Below are 20,452 nucleotides of genomic sequence, written 5' to 3'. Positions count from 1 at the left end.
TCCCTGCTCTGGTTGCATGCTCTGGTTTTCCCTCCCATTTCATTTCTGCTCCCAGTGCCTCCATTGGCTCCAGCATGGGCAGCCAGTGGGCATAGAGTGGGTCCTTCTCAGAGTGACTGGCCTCCTGCTCTCCTGTTCTTCATAGCCTATCTTCATTTTGCTGCCCAGGATTGTAACACAAGGAACAGAGGCAGGCACCATATTAAAACCAAAATGATGTACTTTCACAGAAAGCCACTGCTTTGAATGAAAACATTTCAGTCAAAAAGAACAGCTTTCATTAAAGAAAAGAGCAGCGTTTCTACCAGCACATACAAACCTACCTGTCCATCCCCCAGCCCTTCAGAGCAACAGCTCTGGAGAAAGGAAACAGCAGCAGTGATGGGGCCTGGGGGTGGTTTAACCCTTGAGTTTCAGCATGAAGAGGTAAACACCAGCGAGTTTCATGCTGCAGATTGCTGTGCTTACCCTGCAGGATGTGGTTTTAAAGCAGCACAGCTGGGTTTACCATACAAGGCCCTAAGTACCTAGGAGGGAGATTGCAAGATAGAAAGAGCACTACCCCCCAGCAGCTATAAAACCACCCTGGGCCACATTCTCACATTCTGCCAGGCATCGCTGCTCCAGGGCTGCTTGCTCAGCCCAGCCATGCAGCCCATTGCCACCAACGGGATGGGATAAATTCAGAGCAATCTGGGTGCTGTCTGGGCATACAAGGTCTACATTTTGCTTCAAGCTACACCCCGGTACTTCTGCCATGTACAGGGCTGCATGTTTGCCCCAGCCAGTGCCATCCCACGCTCCCCTTATCTCAGTGGGATCAGCTCCCATCCAGTGATACCTCTCTGCCTCTGTGCTTAGCTGCACTACAGAAATGCTTCTTTGTCCTGCCTACTTTGACTAGACAAGTTGTAAACATTACATCTGCTGGCTCTTTGATTTGTACAGACCATACCCAGCCGCTCTGCTCCAGGTTCCTCCTGCTCTTTGGGTGTAGTTAGCCACCTTTGCTCATTGCTTTGAGAGCTGATGTTGATGAAAATGCTTTGCACGAGGCAGTCTGCTGGTCACTGTCTTCATAGTCCTGCCTTACCTGATGCCACCGAGTCAGAAGCAATTCACAGCCTGGTGCTCTCTTTAGAGCTTCTCAGAAGAGCAGGGAAACACACCTACACGTGTGTGCAACAGGCAAAAGGGGGGTGACCTGGTTTCTGAGGTTTCTAACTGCTAGCGGATCCTGTCTGTTAGCTGCCTCCCATATCAGCCATACCCAGACCACAGTAACTGTCTCTCCTAGAGCTGAGGAGTGGAGACTTTGCCAGAAGGAGCTGGGTTGATGCGGGGGGACCCAGTGCTGCTCAGTGGTTGAGCTGGGAAAGGCTCTGAAAGTTTGCTCCACTGCATCCTGCACTCAGCCTGTAATATGGGATGCCAGTGCCTGGTCACAAATACCAGACTCTGGAGGTGCAGGGAGCATGGACTGCCTCTGGCCTTCGCTGCCAGGCCAGCTCCTCTGCCATGTGTTTTGCAAGGTCTCTGCTCCAGTTTCCACCCTCTCTGCTGTTCCCATTTCCTCTTTGGGCCCCCACAAGCTGTTCTGGGAAGCCAGCACAGTTTGCTTCTTTGCCCGTGTTTCACTCCCCTAAGCACCGAGGCAGTTGTAGGCTGGCTGTGTGCTAGGGACCTGGCAAGCCTCTGTGGCTTGGAGACTGTGATTAGATGTTAAACCTTGCATACACAGAGCAAACATCCCCCTGTCCCCCTTCCTGGCACAGACACAAGCACCTGCCTGCACTGGCAGAGCAGTGTCCTGTCGGGACAGGCAGGAGCCCTATGGCTCTGCAGGCATCCAGTGTGCACCTTCCCCTGTGACTGCACAGCTCCCCAGGCCTCAACAGAACTGATGGAGCAGGGAGACAATGGGATAGGCTCATCTTTAATGGGAGCAATACAGAAATGCACGAGGTCACGGGAAGGGCAGAGTGCTGCAAGCAGCACATCCCAGCAAGGAGCTGCAGGGCTCTCTAGGGAAGAACTCACACTGTCTTCTGCAGGCAGGAAGCTTACAAAGGCAGTGCCAGGGCAGGGTACCAGTGCTGTTGGGCACTGGTGGTGGCTTTGCTGCGGGATCACCCCTGGTGGGAAGGACTCATAGGCTCCAGCATCTTCCCACTTCACTTGCGGCCCTTGGCAGGCACCAGCTGGCTGTACTGCTCGTTGTCACGCTCGCCAAGGGGCTAGGAGGAAAAACAGGAGAGACAGGCGACAATACTCCCTGTCCAGCCCTGGGATGGGTGGTACAGGGGATGAAGCCCACAGGCATGCACATGCACACACAGACACACACGAGTGCCCAGCTTACCTGGTAGAGCTGCTCATTGGCAATCAGGTTCTGCCTGTCAGAAGCTAGATGAGGAAAGAAGATGGTCAAGGATCAGGGGAGTCATGGGCAGTGCAGTGAACATCAGCAAACAAACCCAAGCAGCTTCCAGCCCTATGCTTTTACTTCCTCTGGGAGGCTGGATGGGAAGTCCCTGCAAGGCCTCAGATGTTCCTGTGTCACCAGTGGCTGCTCTTGGGATGCTGTTTTGGTTAACCTTGTGCATTCACTGGCTTCTGGGAAGCTGAGCTAGGGGCAGTAAGGATACATGGAGAGCTCACGTAGACCCCTGCCCTGGACACCCTGCTGCCTGCAGCTGGCAGTGACGGGAAGTCCCTCGGTAGCACGCAGCTCCTAGAGATGCCCAGGCACGTCCTGTCCCCACCCGCGGGCTCCCCCCTCACCTCGTGACATGCGTGCCCTGTCCTGCCCCGTGATACAATACACAGCCACCGCCAGGAAGATGGTGGCAACGACGTCTGCAACCACGATCCCCGAGATGGTGGCAGCATCCACTTCGATGCAGTTCTGGCACACTGGAAGCCAAAAAGACACAGACACTGAAAGCCAGGCCATGACAAGGAGCCTGCCCCTTGGCCATAGCCTGAGGCAGTATGAGTGCCGTGTTATGGCACTGAATGTACAGCTCTCATGGGGACACCAGATGCAGGACATGCAGCTTGGCTGTTCTCAAGGGCAGCCGAGCACAGGAGCCACCAGGGCTTCTGCAAACCGGTGGAACAGCCCTCAAACTATGGGAAATGAGCAGCTCCCTCATAAATCTGCTTGGGTGAAAACTCCAAGCAGTACTGGCTGCAGAAGCCAGGTTTGCAACACTTACTTCGATAGTGCACCTGGAGGGGAGGGCTTCTCTTTCCTTTGTCTGTTTCACATGTATAGATGCCTCTGGGATCATCGTAAATGGCACCCAAGTCCAGCTGTGTTGCGTTTTCTATCCAATTCCCATCTTTGTACCATACGATTTGACTGTCACTGCCCACTGCACACTGCAGGAGCACCTTCCCGCTGGCTTCTTTCACGCTTACTTTCTGCCCTGTGAGAAGCAGAATAGAGTGTTTCACAGGTGAGTTACCAGCCCTCACAGTGGTGCAGAACTCAGGGATGTCACTGATGGGGATTGCCAGTGTAGGAAGCATCCCGTTAGGCTGTCCCGAGCAGGGGAACAGACAGCACAAACAAAAAGAACTCCGGAAAAAGCAGACTACCCAGTGGAAAAGCAGCCCAGTGGTTACATTAGTGCAGCTCTGAGCAGTTAGTAGAGATCCAAATCCCCTTACAGTGAGAACTAAGTGGAATGGGGTAGTCACCCGGCCTCCATTCAGACTGTATGTGCGTGACCCCCATCCCGCACACAGACTGCATTGGTGTTGAAGTACAGCTGCAGCAAGAGAGGAACAGAAAAGTTAAGTGTTTTCAGCAGCAGAGACAGGAGCTGAGCCCAAACAGGGAGGCACACGCACAGTCTGTAAATGGAGAGTAAATCCCCTGTCTTCTTTGCTGAGTACAGAACACAGCCTCTCCTGCTTCCACACTTGGACCAGGCACAGAGCCCATGGCTTTGGTCTAACACCGTGATACTGCCAAACCCAACATCTCATGCTCTGTTGCTGCAAGGCGGGTTGGAGCTATCTCAGAATGGTCCAGCATGGTCCACACCATACACAGCGTGGCCCACACCATACACAGCATGGCGCACACCATACACAGCGTGGCCCACACCATACACAGCATGGCGCACACCATACACAGCGTGGCCCACACCATACACAGCATGGTCCACACCATACAAAGCATGGCCCACACCATACACAGCATGGTCCGTACCATACACAGCATGGTCCGTACCATACACAGCATGGCCCACACCATACACAGCATGGTCCGTACCATACACAGCATGGTCCGTACCATACACAGCATGGCCCACACCATACACAGCATGGTCCGTACCATACACAGCATGGTCCACACCATACACAGCATGGTCCGTACCGTACACAGCATGGTGCAGGGCAGGCAAAGCTCTCACTGCAGCAGCCCGCGGGCAGCGACCCACAGCCAGGGACTTACCTCGGACACCCCAGCTGGCCCCGGCCAGGCTGGCCAGCAGCACCCAGGCACCCAGCGCCGTTCCCCTCCGCATGGCACCAAGCGGTGGCGGCTCTTTCCCCTGCTCGCAGGAGAGGACGTGGAAAGGCACCACCCGCCTTTGTCAGGTACCGGATGCCGGGGGCTGGAGCCTCCCTCCCGCAGCCGCTGAAGGATGCCTGGGGTGCCCCGTGCCTGCCTCCTCGCCCCAGCCATGGAGCGACAGGGGCCGGCGGCTGGCACTGAGCGGTGCCTGCTCCAGCACCCAGGGGGCCCCGAGCGGCCGGGGAGCCTCCTGCAGCAATGGTCCCCACACACGCTGCCCCGGACCCCAGCAGCCAAGGGCGTCCCTGCAGCCACGGCACCGCGCAGCGGGCGGGGAGCCCGCATCACCCCGCAGCACCCCGGTACCCCCCCGCGTCCCCGCGCTCTCCGGCAGGAGCGAGAAACGCCCCATCAAGTCTGTCGCTCACCGGCCGCCGTAGCGCCGGCACCGCCCCGTGGTGCTGCGGGAGCGGGATCATGGCGGCGCCGGCGGGCTCGCTGGTGGCGGCCGTGCTGGCGCACTCGGGCCGCCTGGACAAGGAGGACCTGGGCACCCGCATCGGGCGGCTGTCCCGCCGCGTGGAGGAGCTGAAGGCAGGGCCGGGAGCGGGCCGGGCCGGGGGGTGTTGTGTGGGGTCCGCCGGGAGCGGCGGTGCCCAACGCGCCTTGCTCCGCAGGGCGAGGTGTGCAGCATGATCAACAAGAAGTACAGCGAGTTCCTGCCCAGCGCGCAGAGCGCCGAGGAGCTGGCGGCGCGGGTGGAGGGGCTGTGCGGCAGCATCGACCTGCTGAAGGCGGGCATCGAGAGCGAGGTGACAGCGCGGGCCGCGGCCGGGGTCCCGAGCCCGCTCTCCCCCCGACACACGCCGCGGTGCGTTAACGGGAGACCCGGCCAAGCACCCGGAGTGATGCCGCTCCTGAAAGTGCCCTGGATGCCACCTGCAGAGGTGTGCGTCACGCTGGGCTCTTCACTGGCAGTGTAAGTAAGCGGTCATTGAGGGCTTGGCCACGTCCTGTGGTGCCGCTGGAAAGGTGTGTCATGCCTCCTGCGGGAAGAGAAGGATCACCCTTGCGCATCGCAGTACGGTGGGACGCAGTAATGGGCCAGCCTGGCAGCGGTCCTAGATGCCGTGTTAATCGAGAATTAACTTTTGGCTCAGGTCACTCATTCTTCCCTTTTAAATGACTGTGCTAAAGGAACGCTGAAGTCCTCTGGACTGCCTTTTGACGCTAAATTTCCTTACAGTGCCTTATAAAGCCTGTAACGTATTAAAAGATAAAACAAGCTTTAAAGTGATTCCAGAAAGTAAGGAAAAAATGGATGGAGCCTTCTTCCTCCTCACCAAATTGTTCTAGTAACAGAAATACTTTAAATCTCATGGTGTTGTCATGTTAAAGGGGAAAAGTGTCTGATAACATTTGCTTGCTGTAAATGAACTACAGAGTTTGTTATTTCAGGTTCAGCGGGATCTGAACGTCGCTGTTGCTGAGTTTACTGAGCTGAAGCACCAGCTGGAGCGAGACACGCTGGTTCTGAGCATCCTGAAAAAGCTGCAGGAGGTGAGGAGGGGCTGTGGGAGGCATCCTCTGTGCTCCTCACTCAGTCTGTGGCATTATCCTGAGCTCTCTCCTGAATCACTGTCTATAGCTCCCCTGCCTCCAGCCATGCTGTTTAAAAAGTTGCAGTCTAATAGCAGCTACACAGTGACATTGGCTCTATTTGCTTGTTGCAGTTTGATATTGCTATTAAAGAGTACAATACTGCCTTGCTGGAAAAGAAGTACGTTGCAGCAGCTCAGCACCTGGAAACGGTAATAATGCTTTCGGAAGCATATGACAATATTGTTCATCTATACTTCCAGTGTGTTTCACAAGATGCTCTTCAGTAGCAGGGGCAACACTTACCCGTGTTTTGTGTTTGGGGTTTACCGCCAGGCACGAAGCAGCCTCAGATTGCTGGAATCCCGCAAGGGCTTTGAGCTGAAGATCCTGAAGGCACTAGGCACCGAGCTCACAGTGCAGACACAGAACATGCTCTATCATCTGGGAGAAGAGTGGCAGAAATTGGCTGTATGGAAGCTTCCTCCTTCAAAAGGTACTCACAGTTCTAGTACGTTTCACTTTCTTTGCTTCAGTTTGAAATGCCTGGTTTCAAGCACCTACAAGATGGAAAATACAGTTAATGCTGTTGGGCTAAGGTTGGTTTAATAAGCTCTTTCTGCCATTCGTATAAACTAATGTGTGCGTGATGAGTGCCAGTGTTCTTTGGCTATCGCTCCTGGAGCATTTAGGTGCTACCAGAGCCAGTCCAATGTAGTCCATAGATTTTAAATAGAGTTTTGAAGAATCATCTGCCTCATCCGTCACATTTCTTAGAAACACTGAAGCGCAGATCAGAAACTAATTGTAAGAACTGCGCTAGTTTGTACATTGCTGTCTCCACTGAAGTACAAGCTTTTCCTCTGTAAAGGAGAAAAACCTTTTCCTTTCCCTTTGACTTGAGATGGGAAGAAGAAGGGAAGGAAAGCGATTGTCACTAAACATCATTCAATTGCAAGGCGACAGAAATGAGAAATCTGAATCATTGTAAGATTGATTCTCATTCCATTGTCCTGCACTGTTACACAAGGGACTCTCTGCCCTCTTCTGATGCTCTTTTACAAGAACTGTGTTTTGTGGAAATGGGGAGAAGTACAGTATTGCTTTAGCTGCCACCAGAGGAATGCAGTAGCTTCTCTGTTTCACTGCTGTATCACTGACCACACTCTTGACAGTAAGATGATGATTGTTTCTCTTTAGAAGGCAGCAGCCTGGAGTCAGTGGTGTATTCAGAATTGCACTTACACACGGTGTCATCAAAAGAGGAGGAGATCGCTGGCCCCCCTGTTGCTTCTGTGCTGCAGGCGTTTGCTGTCCTGGGAGAACTGCACACCAAGCTTAAAATCTTTGGTAAGACAGACTGTGGATCCAGATGAATATAGCTATAAGCAGCCCAGTGGGTGTGAGGTCAGACTTGTATGAAAGATATCAATGTCCTGGTGAAACCAAACCCAGCATTTTACCTCATTTATTGTTCCCCAGTACAGCTAATCAAGAGAGCATTTCTCCCACTCCATGCAAAGAATCTCTGCATCCAAAGCAGTTACGGTTTGGCCTCACTGGAGCAAACTGCCTGCCTTCTGCTGCTGGAAAACATCTTGGTTTTTTGTTTTTCAGGCCAGCTGTTGCTGAAACACATCCTCAAGCCTCTGATTTTGTACCCGTCTCTTCAGCCATGCACAGAGGAACAGTCCAATGTGTTCATCCTGCGTTTTAAGTCTGAGGAACCTAGCTTGGATCATTCCTCTCCTATGGAGGTTTTTGACAAGATCAGGCTGATTTTTGAAGTTCTCCACAAGTACCTGCTGAGTGGGTAGTTTTCTGCCTTTCGGGATTAGACTGAGATCAATGTCTTATTCACGTAATTGGAGATGAAGCTTTATCTAATACCTGGTTGTTAAGCATATTGAATTATGATAAGGTCTAAGCATCTAAGCAACTTTCAATGTTACCTTGCTATGCTGTGCTCTTGCACAGCTTGGCATCTTGTCAACCCAGACTTAGCTGGTCACATTGGCTAGAAACTGGTCTGGGCTTTGCTAGCATTTTATGAAACAAACACACTGGAAAGCAGCCTCAGTTCACACAAATTCAGGTGTCTTTTGGGCAGGTGGGTGATTCCACAGACCCGGCACAAGAGCTTACCTCCAGTGTAAGACTATGGAGCAGTTGATGGATGCTGTTCTGACAGGGAGGATCAAATGAACTAGTGAAGGGTCTGGTCCAGGAAGCAGGTGTATTAACATCCCTTTCTGTTCTCTTGAATTCAGATGTGCCTCTTGAGCAGCCTGTGGAAGATAAAAAGGGTTGCGGAGTTACACTGGCAGAACTACTAGGTGACATGATATGGGAAGAACTGTCAGACTGCCTCATTCAGAACTGTCTGGTGAATTCAATCCCAACCAATAGCAGCAAACTAGAGCAGTATATAGAGGTAGGTCTCAGGATTCTTTCAGACCCATGCAGCTTCCTGGCAGGAGATGCCAGGTTGCCAGCTTGAAGAAAAAAGCTGAGCCAGGTTTTTCCAAAGGATTGCTGAAAAGCTGTTGGGTCATTAGTGCCCTCTAAAACCTAGTTTCATCCATTGCTTTCAGCCAAGTGAAAGAGTTCATACCCAACTTTAACTCTGATCTTTGATTTTAGGAAGCTGTGTTAATTTAGAATACGTGTCTGCTCTTCTCAGGTGATTAAATCCACAGAGGAATTTGAAAAAGCCTTGAAGAACATGCAGTTTTTGAAAGGAGACACCACTGATTTACTGAAATACGCCCGTAATGTCAACTCGCACTTTGCTAACAAGAAGTGCCAGGATGTGATTGTGGCAGCCAGGAACCTGATGACCTCAGAAATACACAATACTGTAAAGGTGACTGTTGATGCAGTACACTTTATGTGGAAAAAAAGCTGTTGAAGAAGGCTTGTCTAGAACAGTCAAATAGGAGGGGGTTTGTGGCACACCAAATACTCTTGATTATTTAGGGATCTTGGCAAACAGGATGTTTCTTAAAATATTAGAAGTTTGCTTGCATAGGCTTTTCTGGCTAGTGCCATAAGCATAAGAAATTCTAGAGGATTACTTACAGAGTTGCTTCTAGGCATGCAACAGGATGTAGACTGTTTTGTGGCCTGCTGTGTCATTCATATGCCAGGAGACTTTGGGCAGTCTTAGGGGGCTTCTGCACCTTTGTGTTTATCTCAGATCTTAAATTTCTGTCATTCAGTGTTTCGTAGTCTTGCAGTCTCCTCCTTTCTGTGGGCTCTCAATGATATTACACCTCTCATCTTCCCTTAGATCACACCTGATTCCTGTGTAACCCTACCAAAGCTTCCTGATCCCGGGGCAGGAGATCACTCAAAAACGCCAAAAGCTTCTGAACTTCTGCACAACGACATGGTGAATTTGGAGAATAAGACTAAACTGAGCCAGTACACGTTTTCTCTGCCCACATGCCGCATCAGTTCCTCAGTGGAGAAGCTGATGGAGTTGGCTTATCAGACACTGTTGGAGGCCACTTCTAGCACAGATCAGTGGTAAGATTTCTGTATCAGCAGATAACTCTTTGGGGTCAGATTCTTACTGCCTTTGGCAACACCAAGCATCTGCTAATGGATTAAAAGAACTTGAACAAAAGATACCTTAAAATAAGAATCAGTCATTTAAGTTACTCTGTTTTGGCTGGGGGATGCATCCCTGAACAGCTGCAGACAGGGTTCCCTGCAGTACCCAGGTTAAGCAGCCTTTTGGACTGTTTCCAGGGAACACTCAGCTACACTGTATTTTAGCTATTAAAGCAGTGAAAATGTGGCAGACTCCCTAGTATACACAACGTAGTTCATGGCTTCAGTCTTTTAGTTGGGAGAAATAATGCCGTAGCATTTGCTTCAGTGTTTTGTAGTATGTTAACTGTCAGTTGTTTAGAAAACTCAAAACCATGAAATGATAAAGAGATGGCACCCATTCTCAGAGGACTTCCTGCTTTCTTTTTGCTGGGTGATAGCAAAATGCTCCAGCTCTGCATCTGTCAGGGCTCTTCAGAGAAAACAATGAACCACATGCAGTCTGCTTTAAAAACTGGAGACCACAGTCCTGAAGGAGGAGAGTTGCCTCGATACTGAATGCCCTTCAGTGTACCATGGCATGACTCTCAACCCACACCTGGTGGGGAAGGGACACTGTCCCCTTTGTTCCTAGGGTTTCATGTATCTCCCCCTTCTGACATGTAGTCTGAAACTTGTCTTTTCCACACTGAACTTACAAGGTCATCACAGCCTTTGTGAATTATCCAGAGTGCTGCCTTTGTTGACATTGCTGTAATTGATCCTGACAATCTATTCTTTGTGCCAGGACTTCACTACTAACAAAACCTTGTTTTGGAAAAGGTTGAGGGTCACTTGTGAACCAGACGTTAATTCCACTGACAAACTAACGTGAACCTTATTTGCCTTGTAGCTGCATACAGCTTTTCTATTCTGTACGGAATATATTCCAGCTGTTCTATGATGTAGTGCCAACGTACCACAAGTAAGTGCCTGTGTGTGTCCGCTTTGGAGAACAGTGCTATTGAAACAGCCCCACTTGTCCCCAGATTAGTAAGGGCTTCCTCCAGTGGCAAGAAGTTAGTACTCTTCATCTGTTTGTAAATCATACCTGCTGTGAAATAGGTGCTTGAGAGTTTTGGAGTTGGCAGTCCTGTGGCCAAGGAGATAGATTACAGTTCTTCAAACAGTTGTGATTAATTCCAGGCAGTTTGATTTGACCCGAGGTCTGATGCACAGATTTTTCATGATGTTTTCCCTGTAAAAGAAAGGACAGCAGTGAAGACTGCAAGTGATACATTGCTGTAAGAAACCACTGGGGTGATTACTGAAAGGGACTGAGCTCTCTTTTTCTCACCAGAACTTTGCTATAACAAAGTATATTCCTGTTTGAAAATCTGCTGCTAGAAACAATGAGCATATAACACATGGTTCAAATGCCAAAGTGCCATTTCACTAGTCGTGAAACTCTTAAATACTTTTATTCCAACTGGTGTCTTTGTCAGGCATTGCCCACAGTTACTTGCAGCATCTGAGACAGACCAGGATTTTCTCCAGCGTAGGCATGACAGGTTTTTAGCAGAGCCATGTCTGAATAAATACATTTCTTCCTTTTCTCTGCCTCCTTGCTGGGACAGGGAGAACCTCCAGAAATTGCCCCAGCTGGCAGCTATTCACCACAACAACTGTATGTATATTGCTCACCACCTGCTCACCCTGGGACACCAGTTCCGATACCGCCTGACTAACATCCTGTGTGACGGAGCAGCTACTTTCGTAGATATGGTGCCTGGTTTTAGAAGACTTGGTAATTTTACCTTTCACTATTGAAATCTGTTGATGGATGGTGTGGTAATCGATCCTGGTGTTTGTTGCTGAATGATTTCATGTAACTGTGGCTACTGACTCGAGCAGTGGATTGTCATTTAAAGGTTTTGGACAAGTAGCAAAGACATTTTCTGGATTGGGAAGTCTTGACAGAGCATTGCAGAGAATTGCTTCTCGTGCTTGTTTTTGCTTCCAAAGGGATGGAGTGTTTTCTGGCCCAGATGCGAGTGCAAAAAGGAGAAATCCTGGAGAGGCTGTCAAGTGCCAGGAATTTTTCTAATATGGATGATGAGGAAAATTACTGTGCAGCTAACAAAGCAATAAGGCAGGTAAGCAAGGCAGTCAGAGCCGAATATCCCATTGGCTGTAGGTGTTGTCCTTGGGAAGGCAGAGTTTGTAATCTCAGTCCTGAGAGCTGTGCACCTCTCGAAACAGTTTTCTGGCGTGATTTTTTTTCCCCTGGGCTGTGAAGTTGGAGCCAAGTTCAGTCCCTCTGCTCCATGTTGAAACGAAAAGCTTCTTAATCTTGAGCTTCTGTCTGTAGTCCATCTATAATTTTCAATGAACAGATCTGCTCCACTTTTGATAAACCTTAATGCAAACTGAGAATGTTACATTCCCTTCCCCAGGAATGTCTGTTCCATGTGATAGCTGCACGCTTCATTGCCTTTGGCTTCTTTCAGACTGACCATATGTAGTCACCTTATCATTTGATGTCTCTTAAAGTTCCGTTGATAACATGTAGGTAGCACATAGCTGTTATCTTCCAGGTGTTACATCAGCTGAAAAGACTGGGAAAAGTCTGGCAAGATGTCCTTCCAGTGAACGTGTACTGCAAGGCTATGGGGACTCTACTGAACACAGCTCTCACAGAGATTGTCACTAGGATCACTGCCCTAGAGGTAACTGCATTTGTAACCCCTAGAAGTTCTTTCCAAAATCAGGGTCCCCAGGAGGAGTCATCTTTCACAGAAATTATAATTGTGGCCCTGTCTCTCAGATATGTTCAAGATACCAATAACTCCCATCCAGCTGAGACCTCTGACAGCGATTCCATGACTCTCTGGTCAAGGGGAGAGTCAGGAAAGTGGCTGTGATTTTGTCTTGGTTTGGATTTAGGTGTCATTCCTCTAGAAACATTTCTGTGACTGTTTCTCTTGTACTGTTTTCAGGGCACAGGAGCTAAATGTTGTCTCAAACTCTTTCCATTCAATCTGTCCATCTCTAATAAATGGCTCCATCCTATCTAGGCACTAGATGCTGAAATACCTGTGGCATTTCAAATTGCAATTATTATCTGTCTAAATCTCCACTTGACTCCCAGTAGTGTGTTTAGGTGGTTGTCAGGTTACCTTGGGTCGAGCACAACTGTTCTGTTTCATTTCTTAATTAAAATGTGCTTTCACAGCAAATGATAGAAATGCATTAGCGCATCTGTTCTAGTTGTAGTCTACATCTGAAGAGCCTTCCCACTGCATTAGGCCAGTAAGTCCTCTTTTCCCTTAACAGCTAGTTTACAGACACTTGCTCAGGCTGTGCCTGCCAGGAAGCTTGGCTTTCAGCACTGGGCTGGCAATGCCTGAGCTGTTTCCTTGTAAACTCTTCAGACCTTCATCACAACACCTCTGCTTCACAGTGAAGTGCTTGCTCTTGCACCAAGATGTGCTGTTTAGAAGCACAGCCTTTGTTCTGAGGCAAACTGAGAGCGTGCTGAAATAGCTACTTGTGAGATAAGTTAGATTAGCTTGAGAATATTAAACATGATGTAAGCCACTGCTTTCACCTTCACAGGCACCTTTCTTCATTTCACTCATTTCTTGGCACTCCAGAAAACATCTAACTGCTCCCCTGCTAACATCTGTTCTATTCTAGGATATCTCTGCAGAAGATGCAGATAGGTTGTACTCCCTCTGTAGGACCATGGTGGAGGAAGGACCCCAAGTTTTCACCCCATTACCTGAAGATGACAAAAATAAGAAGTACCAAGAGGAAGTTCCAGTCTACGTGCAGAAGTGGATGACGTTCAAAGAACTGATGATCATCTTGCAAGCCAACCTCCAAGAAATCGTAGATCAGTAGGTGTCTCCCTTTGTTCCTTTCCAGTTAGTTCGTCACCCCAATACAAGGCAGCTGGGAAGCGATCTGACATCAGCAGGGCACTGCACTCAGGGGATTCTGTTCAGGTGAAAGGCAATAACTGTTAATAAGGACCAGATAACTGCTCCTGGGGCTGTTTCTTGGCTGTGTGTTCATGGTCCATTTCAAGCTTGCTCATACATTCAGCCACCTCCTGCAAGGAAAAGGCAGTGGTAAAAAACAAGTGTCATGAGAGAGGCAACCACAGAGTGATTGTGTATCCCCTTTGGCTTCTCCAGGTTGAGAAGTGTTTCACAGTAAGCAGCCTGGTATTTTGCCTGCTGCTTTTGATGTTAGCTGTGCCTTGCTGCTGCAGTCATTCCACTTGATTGGCCTCTGGTTTTTAGATGCTGTTTCTTGCTCCTTTTAACTTACAAGGGGGATTCACCTGAATTATACATGAGGATTTGCATAATTACATCTATTACTTCATTTGGCATGAGTTGTCAGAAGCCAGACATTCCCTGTTCATAGCTGCCTCACGCATACAGCTGAATGGCCAGAAAGCATACTGTCCTCAGCAGGCTCAGCTGAAAAGGGTACTAGCCATGGAGAAAGCACACAGGGAAAGCAGTTCCTTTCCTGTGCCCTGCTCATTGCTGCTGTTAGAACCATATTAGACACCAAAGTCCCCAACTCTATTTTCACCTGAGCATAAACCACTTCTATTTTCTCCTGTTGTTTGGGAGATGAATGGGAGTTTTGTGGACAGGCTTTGGGCTTATTTTGGAAAAGGAAAAGGTACAGTTTGTAGCAAGTGCAAAACTCACCTCACAACCTGTTGCTTTATATACCCCACTAAACAGTTCTGGGCTCAAGTTGCATAGAGCTAATAGGCTGCTAACTGGGTGGGTTTTACCTTCAGACTTACGACTATAATGAGTGCTCAGGAGGCTTGTTTTAACGTGACATTTCTGTGCAGTTTGGTTAAATAAAGCTCTTTCTCTCCCACGTAGGTGGGCGGATGGGAAGGGACCTCTTGCAGCTGAATTCTCAGCAGCTGAAGTGAAGAGTCTGATCCGAGCCTTGTTCCAGAACACAGAAAGGAGAGCAGCAGCACTGGCCAAAATTAAGTAGCTCTACGTTTACTCCTGCACATTGCAGCTTCTGATAAAGCAAGAGGAAACTGAGTCTTTCAAGTACTTTCTGGATTGGACCATTCTTATTTGTACTGGTATAAAAAAACCCTTAGGATTAGGTTAAGTGCTTCCCTGGGGGCTTGACTTGAGCATTTCCTAGCTCAATGTCTGTGGCGCAAAGAGGATGGCTCTGTGCATCTGGGACCAGAACATCAAAAGGTGGGTAAGACAGGGGCATTAACTGCTTATGCTCCATCTGCCAGGCAGACAAAGTTTGGGCTTGAAGGTTCAGTCTCCTGCCATGATCCCTGGAGGTGTTCTGCCCAGATCCAAGTTTTGCTGCGTGAGCTGGTGGGTCTGTGGTCCCTGGTGAAGAAGAGCTGCTCTGTGTGGTGTTCACCAGTTTCCATTCTCTAGGATTTCATCTTCCTATTAAGCACAGCATAGGGAAATAGCGCTTGTATCCAACATCTCTTTGTGAGAGCAGGCACTGCTGGCAGATGAGCCTTGCATGCAAGGCACTGTGTAATACCATCTCAAGCTTGCTTGCTTAAGGGCCTTGTGGAAGGATTTTTATTTCTCAGTAGTGAATCTTATCTATGCAGTTTTACATCAGGGGCAGGAGCCCCTTTGTGTCTTACCTCTTCTGTCCCTGCAAGTTACATACGAAACCCACACAATGCTGAAGTGCCAAACTTTGCTCTTTCCCACCTCAGGTTTCTCTGAAGAGCAGGCCTCAAGAGTGGAAAAGTAGGGGGAGGTGGGGGAGAGGAGATCCTGTTCCGAGTGAACTGTTTATCAAGCCACAGGGTTTTGCGCAAGTGGCAGAATTCCTCATGGAAAATCTCTTAAAGCTGACTGAGAATTTTTCCATCTCACTTTACCAACTGCAGAAGCCAGTTCAGCTCCTTCCCTTACCTTTCTGTTGTGCACGAACTAGGCAGGTCTGGTAGCTGTTGCGTTTCAGGTAGTACATTTTCTGTCCTTTAAGTATAGAGAACTGTAAATGGACATGAAAAGGGAGTGAAGTGTGCACTCATAGCATCATCTTTCAAGTTAAAAAAGGCTACGTTTAAGACTGAGAAAGGTACATTTGTTAGTTGAAAAACTCACCAAAAGCATTCATTAAGACGTAGCCTGGAGGCCAAGATGTGCCAGTTGCTGCACACGAACAAAGTGTTTCCTGCTGTGTAGTGCTTACAACCCGCTTATGAAAGTTTCAGTCACAGAGCTTAATGTTTTAATCTGTTCCCTACTGTTGCATCCTTTTCATTCGCACTCTTGTCTGGCTTCGGTTCACATTTGCAAGCATTTGTGCAGGACCTGGCTCACAGCTGCCTTCCACGTTGCACTAAGCCACTGCAGAATGAATGGCCATTCTGCCTGCTGGGGCTGCCAAGCACAGCCGTGGCGAGGAGACCCTCCTGTTCCTGGCTTAAACTGGCACAGAGAGGGAGCAAAGGCAGTCAAGTGGGCAGACAGACTGAAAGCAACAGGGAAGGGAGATACTGAAGCAAAACCTGACTGCTGCTTAGAACTGTAGCTTTTTCTTTTCTTCTCCTCCAAGTAATTTGTCTAAAGGCTGAAAGTGTTCCCAGAGCACTTGCGTCTCATGGGATCCCTGCCCCTTTACACCCAGCAATCCCCAAACCCCCACATCTTTTGAAAAACACCACTTCTCTCGTGGGGATTGTTCATGGAAATGTAATTTGCTATTTTCTTTAATAAACTGTTTATACTGAGCGCTTTTGCTGGTGGTGTCTGGGGATTCCCTTCGGGTATAGCAACAGGATAAATTAGTCGTGGGCTGTTCTCCACTTGCCACATGGAAAAGGTAAGGTTGCTCTGTGAAGTCTCTCCTTGCCTTGGATCTAGTAGACCTAGTAAAAAAAAGTGAGGAGAAAAGAATCAGTGCCATAAAAGAGGTTGTCCTAAAGGTTCATGCATTAAGGGTGAGCACAGGGGAAGAGTTAGAATTGGATGCTTGCATTGGGGTTTGTCTTTGCAGCCTGCACGGCTGTAGATCAGGCTGAACATACCTTTGCTTGCTCCAGCTTACCTCAGTGATGTGATGAATCCATGGCAGAAGCTGAGCCACATTGGTGTAGACCCCAGGGTAGTTGGGTTCAGCACAGCCCTGGCCCCAGCTCACGATGCCCACCAAGCGCCATGCGAATTCATCCTGGCAAACCAGGGGGCCCCCGCTGTCACCCTGCAAGACAAAGCAAGGACTAAGGAAGCAGCTCTGCCTCCTGGCAGCTGGCGTGCAGATCAGGCTGGCTTCTCCCACATGGCTTTGTTCATCAGCCATGCAGGAAGCTGAGGTGCAGGTACCAGTAGTGCTTGGCCTCCCTGCAAGGTTTCCATTTTCCTTCTAGAAAGATAAGTTAAATCTCAGCCTGACATCAATGGACCAGAGCACTGCAAGCTCCACACTGCACCGCACTCAAGACCGCTTACTGCAGCCTATTGCCACAAATCCCAGCACTTACTGGAGGCATACAACACAACCATCCTTTCCACACCCGCTATGCACACCCTGTGTGCATCAGTTGCTCCCTCCTGTTACCTGGCACGCATCTATGCTCCCTTGCAGATAGCCAGCACACAGCATCCTGGCAGTGAGCTCGCCTGCGTACATGCACGAACTGTTGCACCTCTTGGTACCAATCAATGGAACGAGTGCTTCCTTCAGGGTCTTGGCAACCTGGGCTGGGGAGGGAGAAAGAGAAGACCAGAGGCAAACTCCACCTGCAGGGAACAAGAGGGGCCCTATCTATTTAGATGCGAAAGATGGGATTTAAACTTTGTGGGTTTAAACACAGCCAGCCCCCTCCGGAGATACACTTGTGGGGTGCAGAGCTGCCGGAGCAAGGGTGGGATGAAGGCAAGAGGTGGCATTTGCAAGGTTACATGCAGCATGGAAGGGGATGGACAGGGCCAGTTGGGAGCAAGGGGAAAGCCTCTGATCATGGCTGAGCAGTGGGAATAAGATGGGAGCTTACCTTGGCCTGGTCTGGTATAACCCCAGCCAGAGACCCAGCACTGCGTGCCCTGGAAGAGGTCCTGGTGTGAGGGTGGCAGACACACAGCACGGATGGCATCTGCTAAGAGGGTGACAAGGTAAGGGCCAGGCCGGCAGGGACAGCTTCATGCTGTGCCGAGCATGGACACAGAGAGGCTGTGGAGCTGTCAGCCTGGCACATGGAAGTGAAAGGCGCTCAGACCAGCTCCCAGAGCCGTCTTCCCAGTGATTCACAGCTCTGGCACGGTTAAACACCCTGATGCTGTGCATTCTGCCTCCCCGGTGCCAGGCTGGGTATCCCAACTGGGCTGCTCCGAAATGCCACGTTCAGAGGAGGCTGGGGTTTGGCCATCTCTTACTCGTGGGATAAGACAGACAACCCCACAGATGGGAGAAGGGCACACCAGCATCGTGGCAGCCCATTACCTGAGAAGTTCAAGGGGACTTGGAGCTTTATCAGAGCGATGTCATAGTCAAGGCTGTTGTCGTTATAAAGCGGGTGGTAAATTATTTTCCTTACTGATACCCCATCTTCCTGCTTGATGGAGCCGTGGTTGACAATGCCAGCAAAAACCAGCCAGGCAGAGGTCTGAAACCGCCTGTAAGTGAGCAGAGACACCGCGTGCCTCTTACTGCAGGGCAGCAAGCGCCAAGGCCTGGGTAAGAGCGGACACTCAGCTCCCCGAGGCCGGGCAAAGGAGGTACCTGTGCACGCAGTGAGCTGCTGTGATGACCCATTCAGGGGCCAGCACGGAACCTCCGCAGCGGTGCTGGGAGCTGTGGTACACACTGACCTGCCAGGGCCAGCGCCCCGCGGGCACATCCGCGCCCCCGACCACCCGCGCAGCACCGGGGTGCAGCCCACACTCTGTAAGGGGGATGGGGAGCATGTGATACACAACGCTCAGGCACCAGACCCTCACGACATAGGAGGGGACGGGGCACTCACCTGAGCACTGCAGAGCCACAATTCGACCCGATTCACAGCCGCTCCTGTACGAGAATGGGCCTCTGGGCACAGCGCACATGGACCAAAATCCCCGGTGCCCCAGGGAGCCCCAGGGCAGCTGTCCCAGCCCCCAAGGGGGTCGCTTCCTGCGCACCCCCGGGACAGTTTTCTATATCCTGGTTCAGCCCCACCAGCAAGCTCTGTTCCCCCCGGAGCTGCCCTTACCTGACCTGCCACAGGTCTTCCAGGCCGCCTTCCTGGTGGGCTCTCACCTGAACAAACTCCTGTGTGTCATTCACCCTGACATCCGTCAGCTTCACTCCTTTCTGCTGGGCCATTCTGCAGAGGCAACAGTAATTTGTCCCAGGAAAGGGCTGGGGACCCGCGAGGGGATCAGGGTTCTAATGCAGCCATAGGAACAACAGTCCACAGCCTTGCTGCTCCGGCAGGCAAGATCTGCAGCTCTTCTCACAGGTCCCTGTGCCAGCCTGAGCCCTGCTTTCCGCCCCGCATCAGCCCTGACTAACCCCCCAGCCTCCTTTGCCAAGCTCATCCCCCTTGGACCAGGGTGAAGAGGGGTGGAAGTGGCTGCTCTGCGATGCCCACCTGAGATACCCGAGCTGCTGGCACAGCAGGGTGCCCAGGGAGAGGCTCCAGTGCTCGTGGCATGCCAGGAGCCAGCCAGGATGGCCTTCCACCCGCGCTTCCAGCAAGGAGTTTGCCCTGTTTATTCTGAAAGACACTAAAGCCATGCCATTAAAGACAACCCAGCGCAGCGGATGCACATCTAATGGAAAACAAGCAAACAAACCAACACCAAGGAAAAAATCCCTGCAAAAAGCTATTTGAAGCGATTAGAAGCTCTACAGAAGCTATTCACACGTTCTCAGTGCCTGTGTGGCAGCTCTGCTGAGTGATCCCATGCAAAGGAGCCCAGCAGGAGTTGCCTTTTCTGTCGGATGCCTCCATGCAATGAAGCTGTAATGCTGGGGAACACAGCAGGGCTTAAAGGCAAAGCAAATCAATCACAAAATGCAGTTGAAAGAAGCTCGTGGATCAGCAGGAGATAGTTGATGATAAAGAGTGTATTTTCTGTCCTTGCTAGCCCTGGCAGGCACAGTCCTGCGCCCTGCTCCTCTCTCCCCATCCTGCGTAGCAGCAAGCAAAGATGTAAACCTCTGCTGTGAGCCCCCTGGACCACGGGGTCTTCCTCTTCACCATCACTGCACACTGGGATTGCATCTGGCTCCTGCAGCAGGGTGAAGCCATGGTCTGGCTGAGACTTCTTTAGGTGTTTCACTTCAGGAAACAAAGAAGAGGGAGAAGATGGGCTCAGCCTGTGCAGCATCCGAGGATGCACAATACTGGCCATGAACCTGTGCTACCCTCTGGAAGAGCTGATGAGCATCTCCAGCTTGCTGCTGGGACCACAGCCGCCCCTCCCTATCCCAAGTCACAGCTCGCTAACCAAGGAGCTCCCATCACCACTTCGGTGGCAGGGCTCTGGCTGCAGGATGAGGCTGCCCTGGAGAAGACACTGACCTAGGAGCCATGCTCCAGCCGCTGTCCCCACCAGCAGCCCAGTGACCACAAGCAGCAGGAGCAGCCTCCTGATGGTGCAAAGGGTCTGGAGAGATGCATGAGGAAAACCTTTAAGAAACAGAGACAGAGAGAGGATTAGCACGGTCTCGCCTGTCTCTCATGGCACTATCAAGCCCCTGGGATGTTATACACCTGTTTCCAGGAATTGCCTGATCCTTTCCCTG

The 20,452-nt window shown here is 50.4% G+C and overlaps 3 protein-coding genes across 5 annotated transcripts; 1 reads left to right on the top strand and 2 right to left on the bottom strand.

Moving 5' to 3' along the window:
• Positions 1-1,915: 1,915 nt before the first annotated feature.
• On the bottom strand, positions 1,916-4,894 carry LOC136022991 (T-cell surface glycoprotein CD3 gamma chain-like). Its single transcript, XM_065696974.1, is given in 7 exon segments — positions 1,916-2,237; positions 2,363-2,406; positions 2,785-2,916; positions 3,222-3,434; positions 4,472-4,608; positions 4,610-4,680; positions 4,682-4,894. Coding segments are annotated over 7 exon segments (858 nt in total). The 5' UTR covers positions 4,880-4,894; the 3' UTR covers positions 1,916-2,174.
• A 75-nt stretch (positions 4,895-4,969) lies between these two features.
• On the top strand, positions 4,970-16,454 carry ZW10 (zw10 kinetochore protein). 3 transcript variants are annotated; one of them, XM_065696972.1, is made up of 16 exons: positions 4,970-5,128; positions 5,212-5,346; positions 5,993-6,094; positions 6,268-6,345; positions 6,470-6,629; positions 7,337-7,483; positions 7,751-7,942; positions 8,404-8,567; positions 8,817-8,999; positions 9,426-9,664; positions 10,584-10,655; positions 11,308-11,477; positions 11,696-11,826; positions 12,268-12,399; positions 13,370-13,572; positions 14,590-16,454. In XM_065696972.1, the coding sequence occupies exons 1-16, from the start codon at positions 5,012-5,014 to the stop codon at positions 14,708-14,710; spliced, it is 2,346 nt and encodes a 781-aa protein (XP_065553044.1). In that variant the 5' UTR covers positions 4,970-5,011; the 3' UTR covers positions 14,711-16,454. The 3 variants fall into 3 exon arrangements, with proteins under 3 accessions (XP_065553044.1, XP_065553043.1, XP_065553045.1); XM_065696971.1 differs by having other exon boundaries at positions 7,334-7,483; XM_065696973.1 differs by lacking the exon at positions 6,268-6,345 and having other exon boundaries at positions 7,334-7,483.
• Positions 16,416-19,024, bottom strand: TMPRSS5 (transmembrane serine protease 5). Its single transcript, XM_065697433.1, has 8 exons — positions 18,912-19,024; positions 18,687-18,730; positions 18,443-18,605; positions 18,164-18,336; positions 17,718-17,816; positions 17,282-17,424; positions 16,772-16,924; positions 16,416-16,592 (listed from the first exon to the last, which is right to left on the bottom strand). The coding sequence occupies exons 1-8, from the start codon at positions 19,022-19,024 to the stop codon at positions 16,584-16,586; spliced, it is 897 nt and encodes a 298-aa protein (XP_065553505.1). The 3' UTR covers positions 16,416-16,583.
• Between the last annotated feature and the right edge of the window lie 1,428 nt (positions 19,025-20,452).

The sequence above is a fragment of the Lathamus discolor genome, chromosome 17, assembly GCF_037157495.1.
Source record: "Lathamus discolor isolate bLatDis1 chromosome 17, bLatDis1.hap1, whole genome shotgun sequence".
NCBI lineage: Eukaryota > Metazoa > Chordata > Aves > Psittaciformes > Psittacidae > Lathamus > Lathamus discolor.
This window is presented reverse-complemented; position numbering and strand designations above follow the sequence as displayed.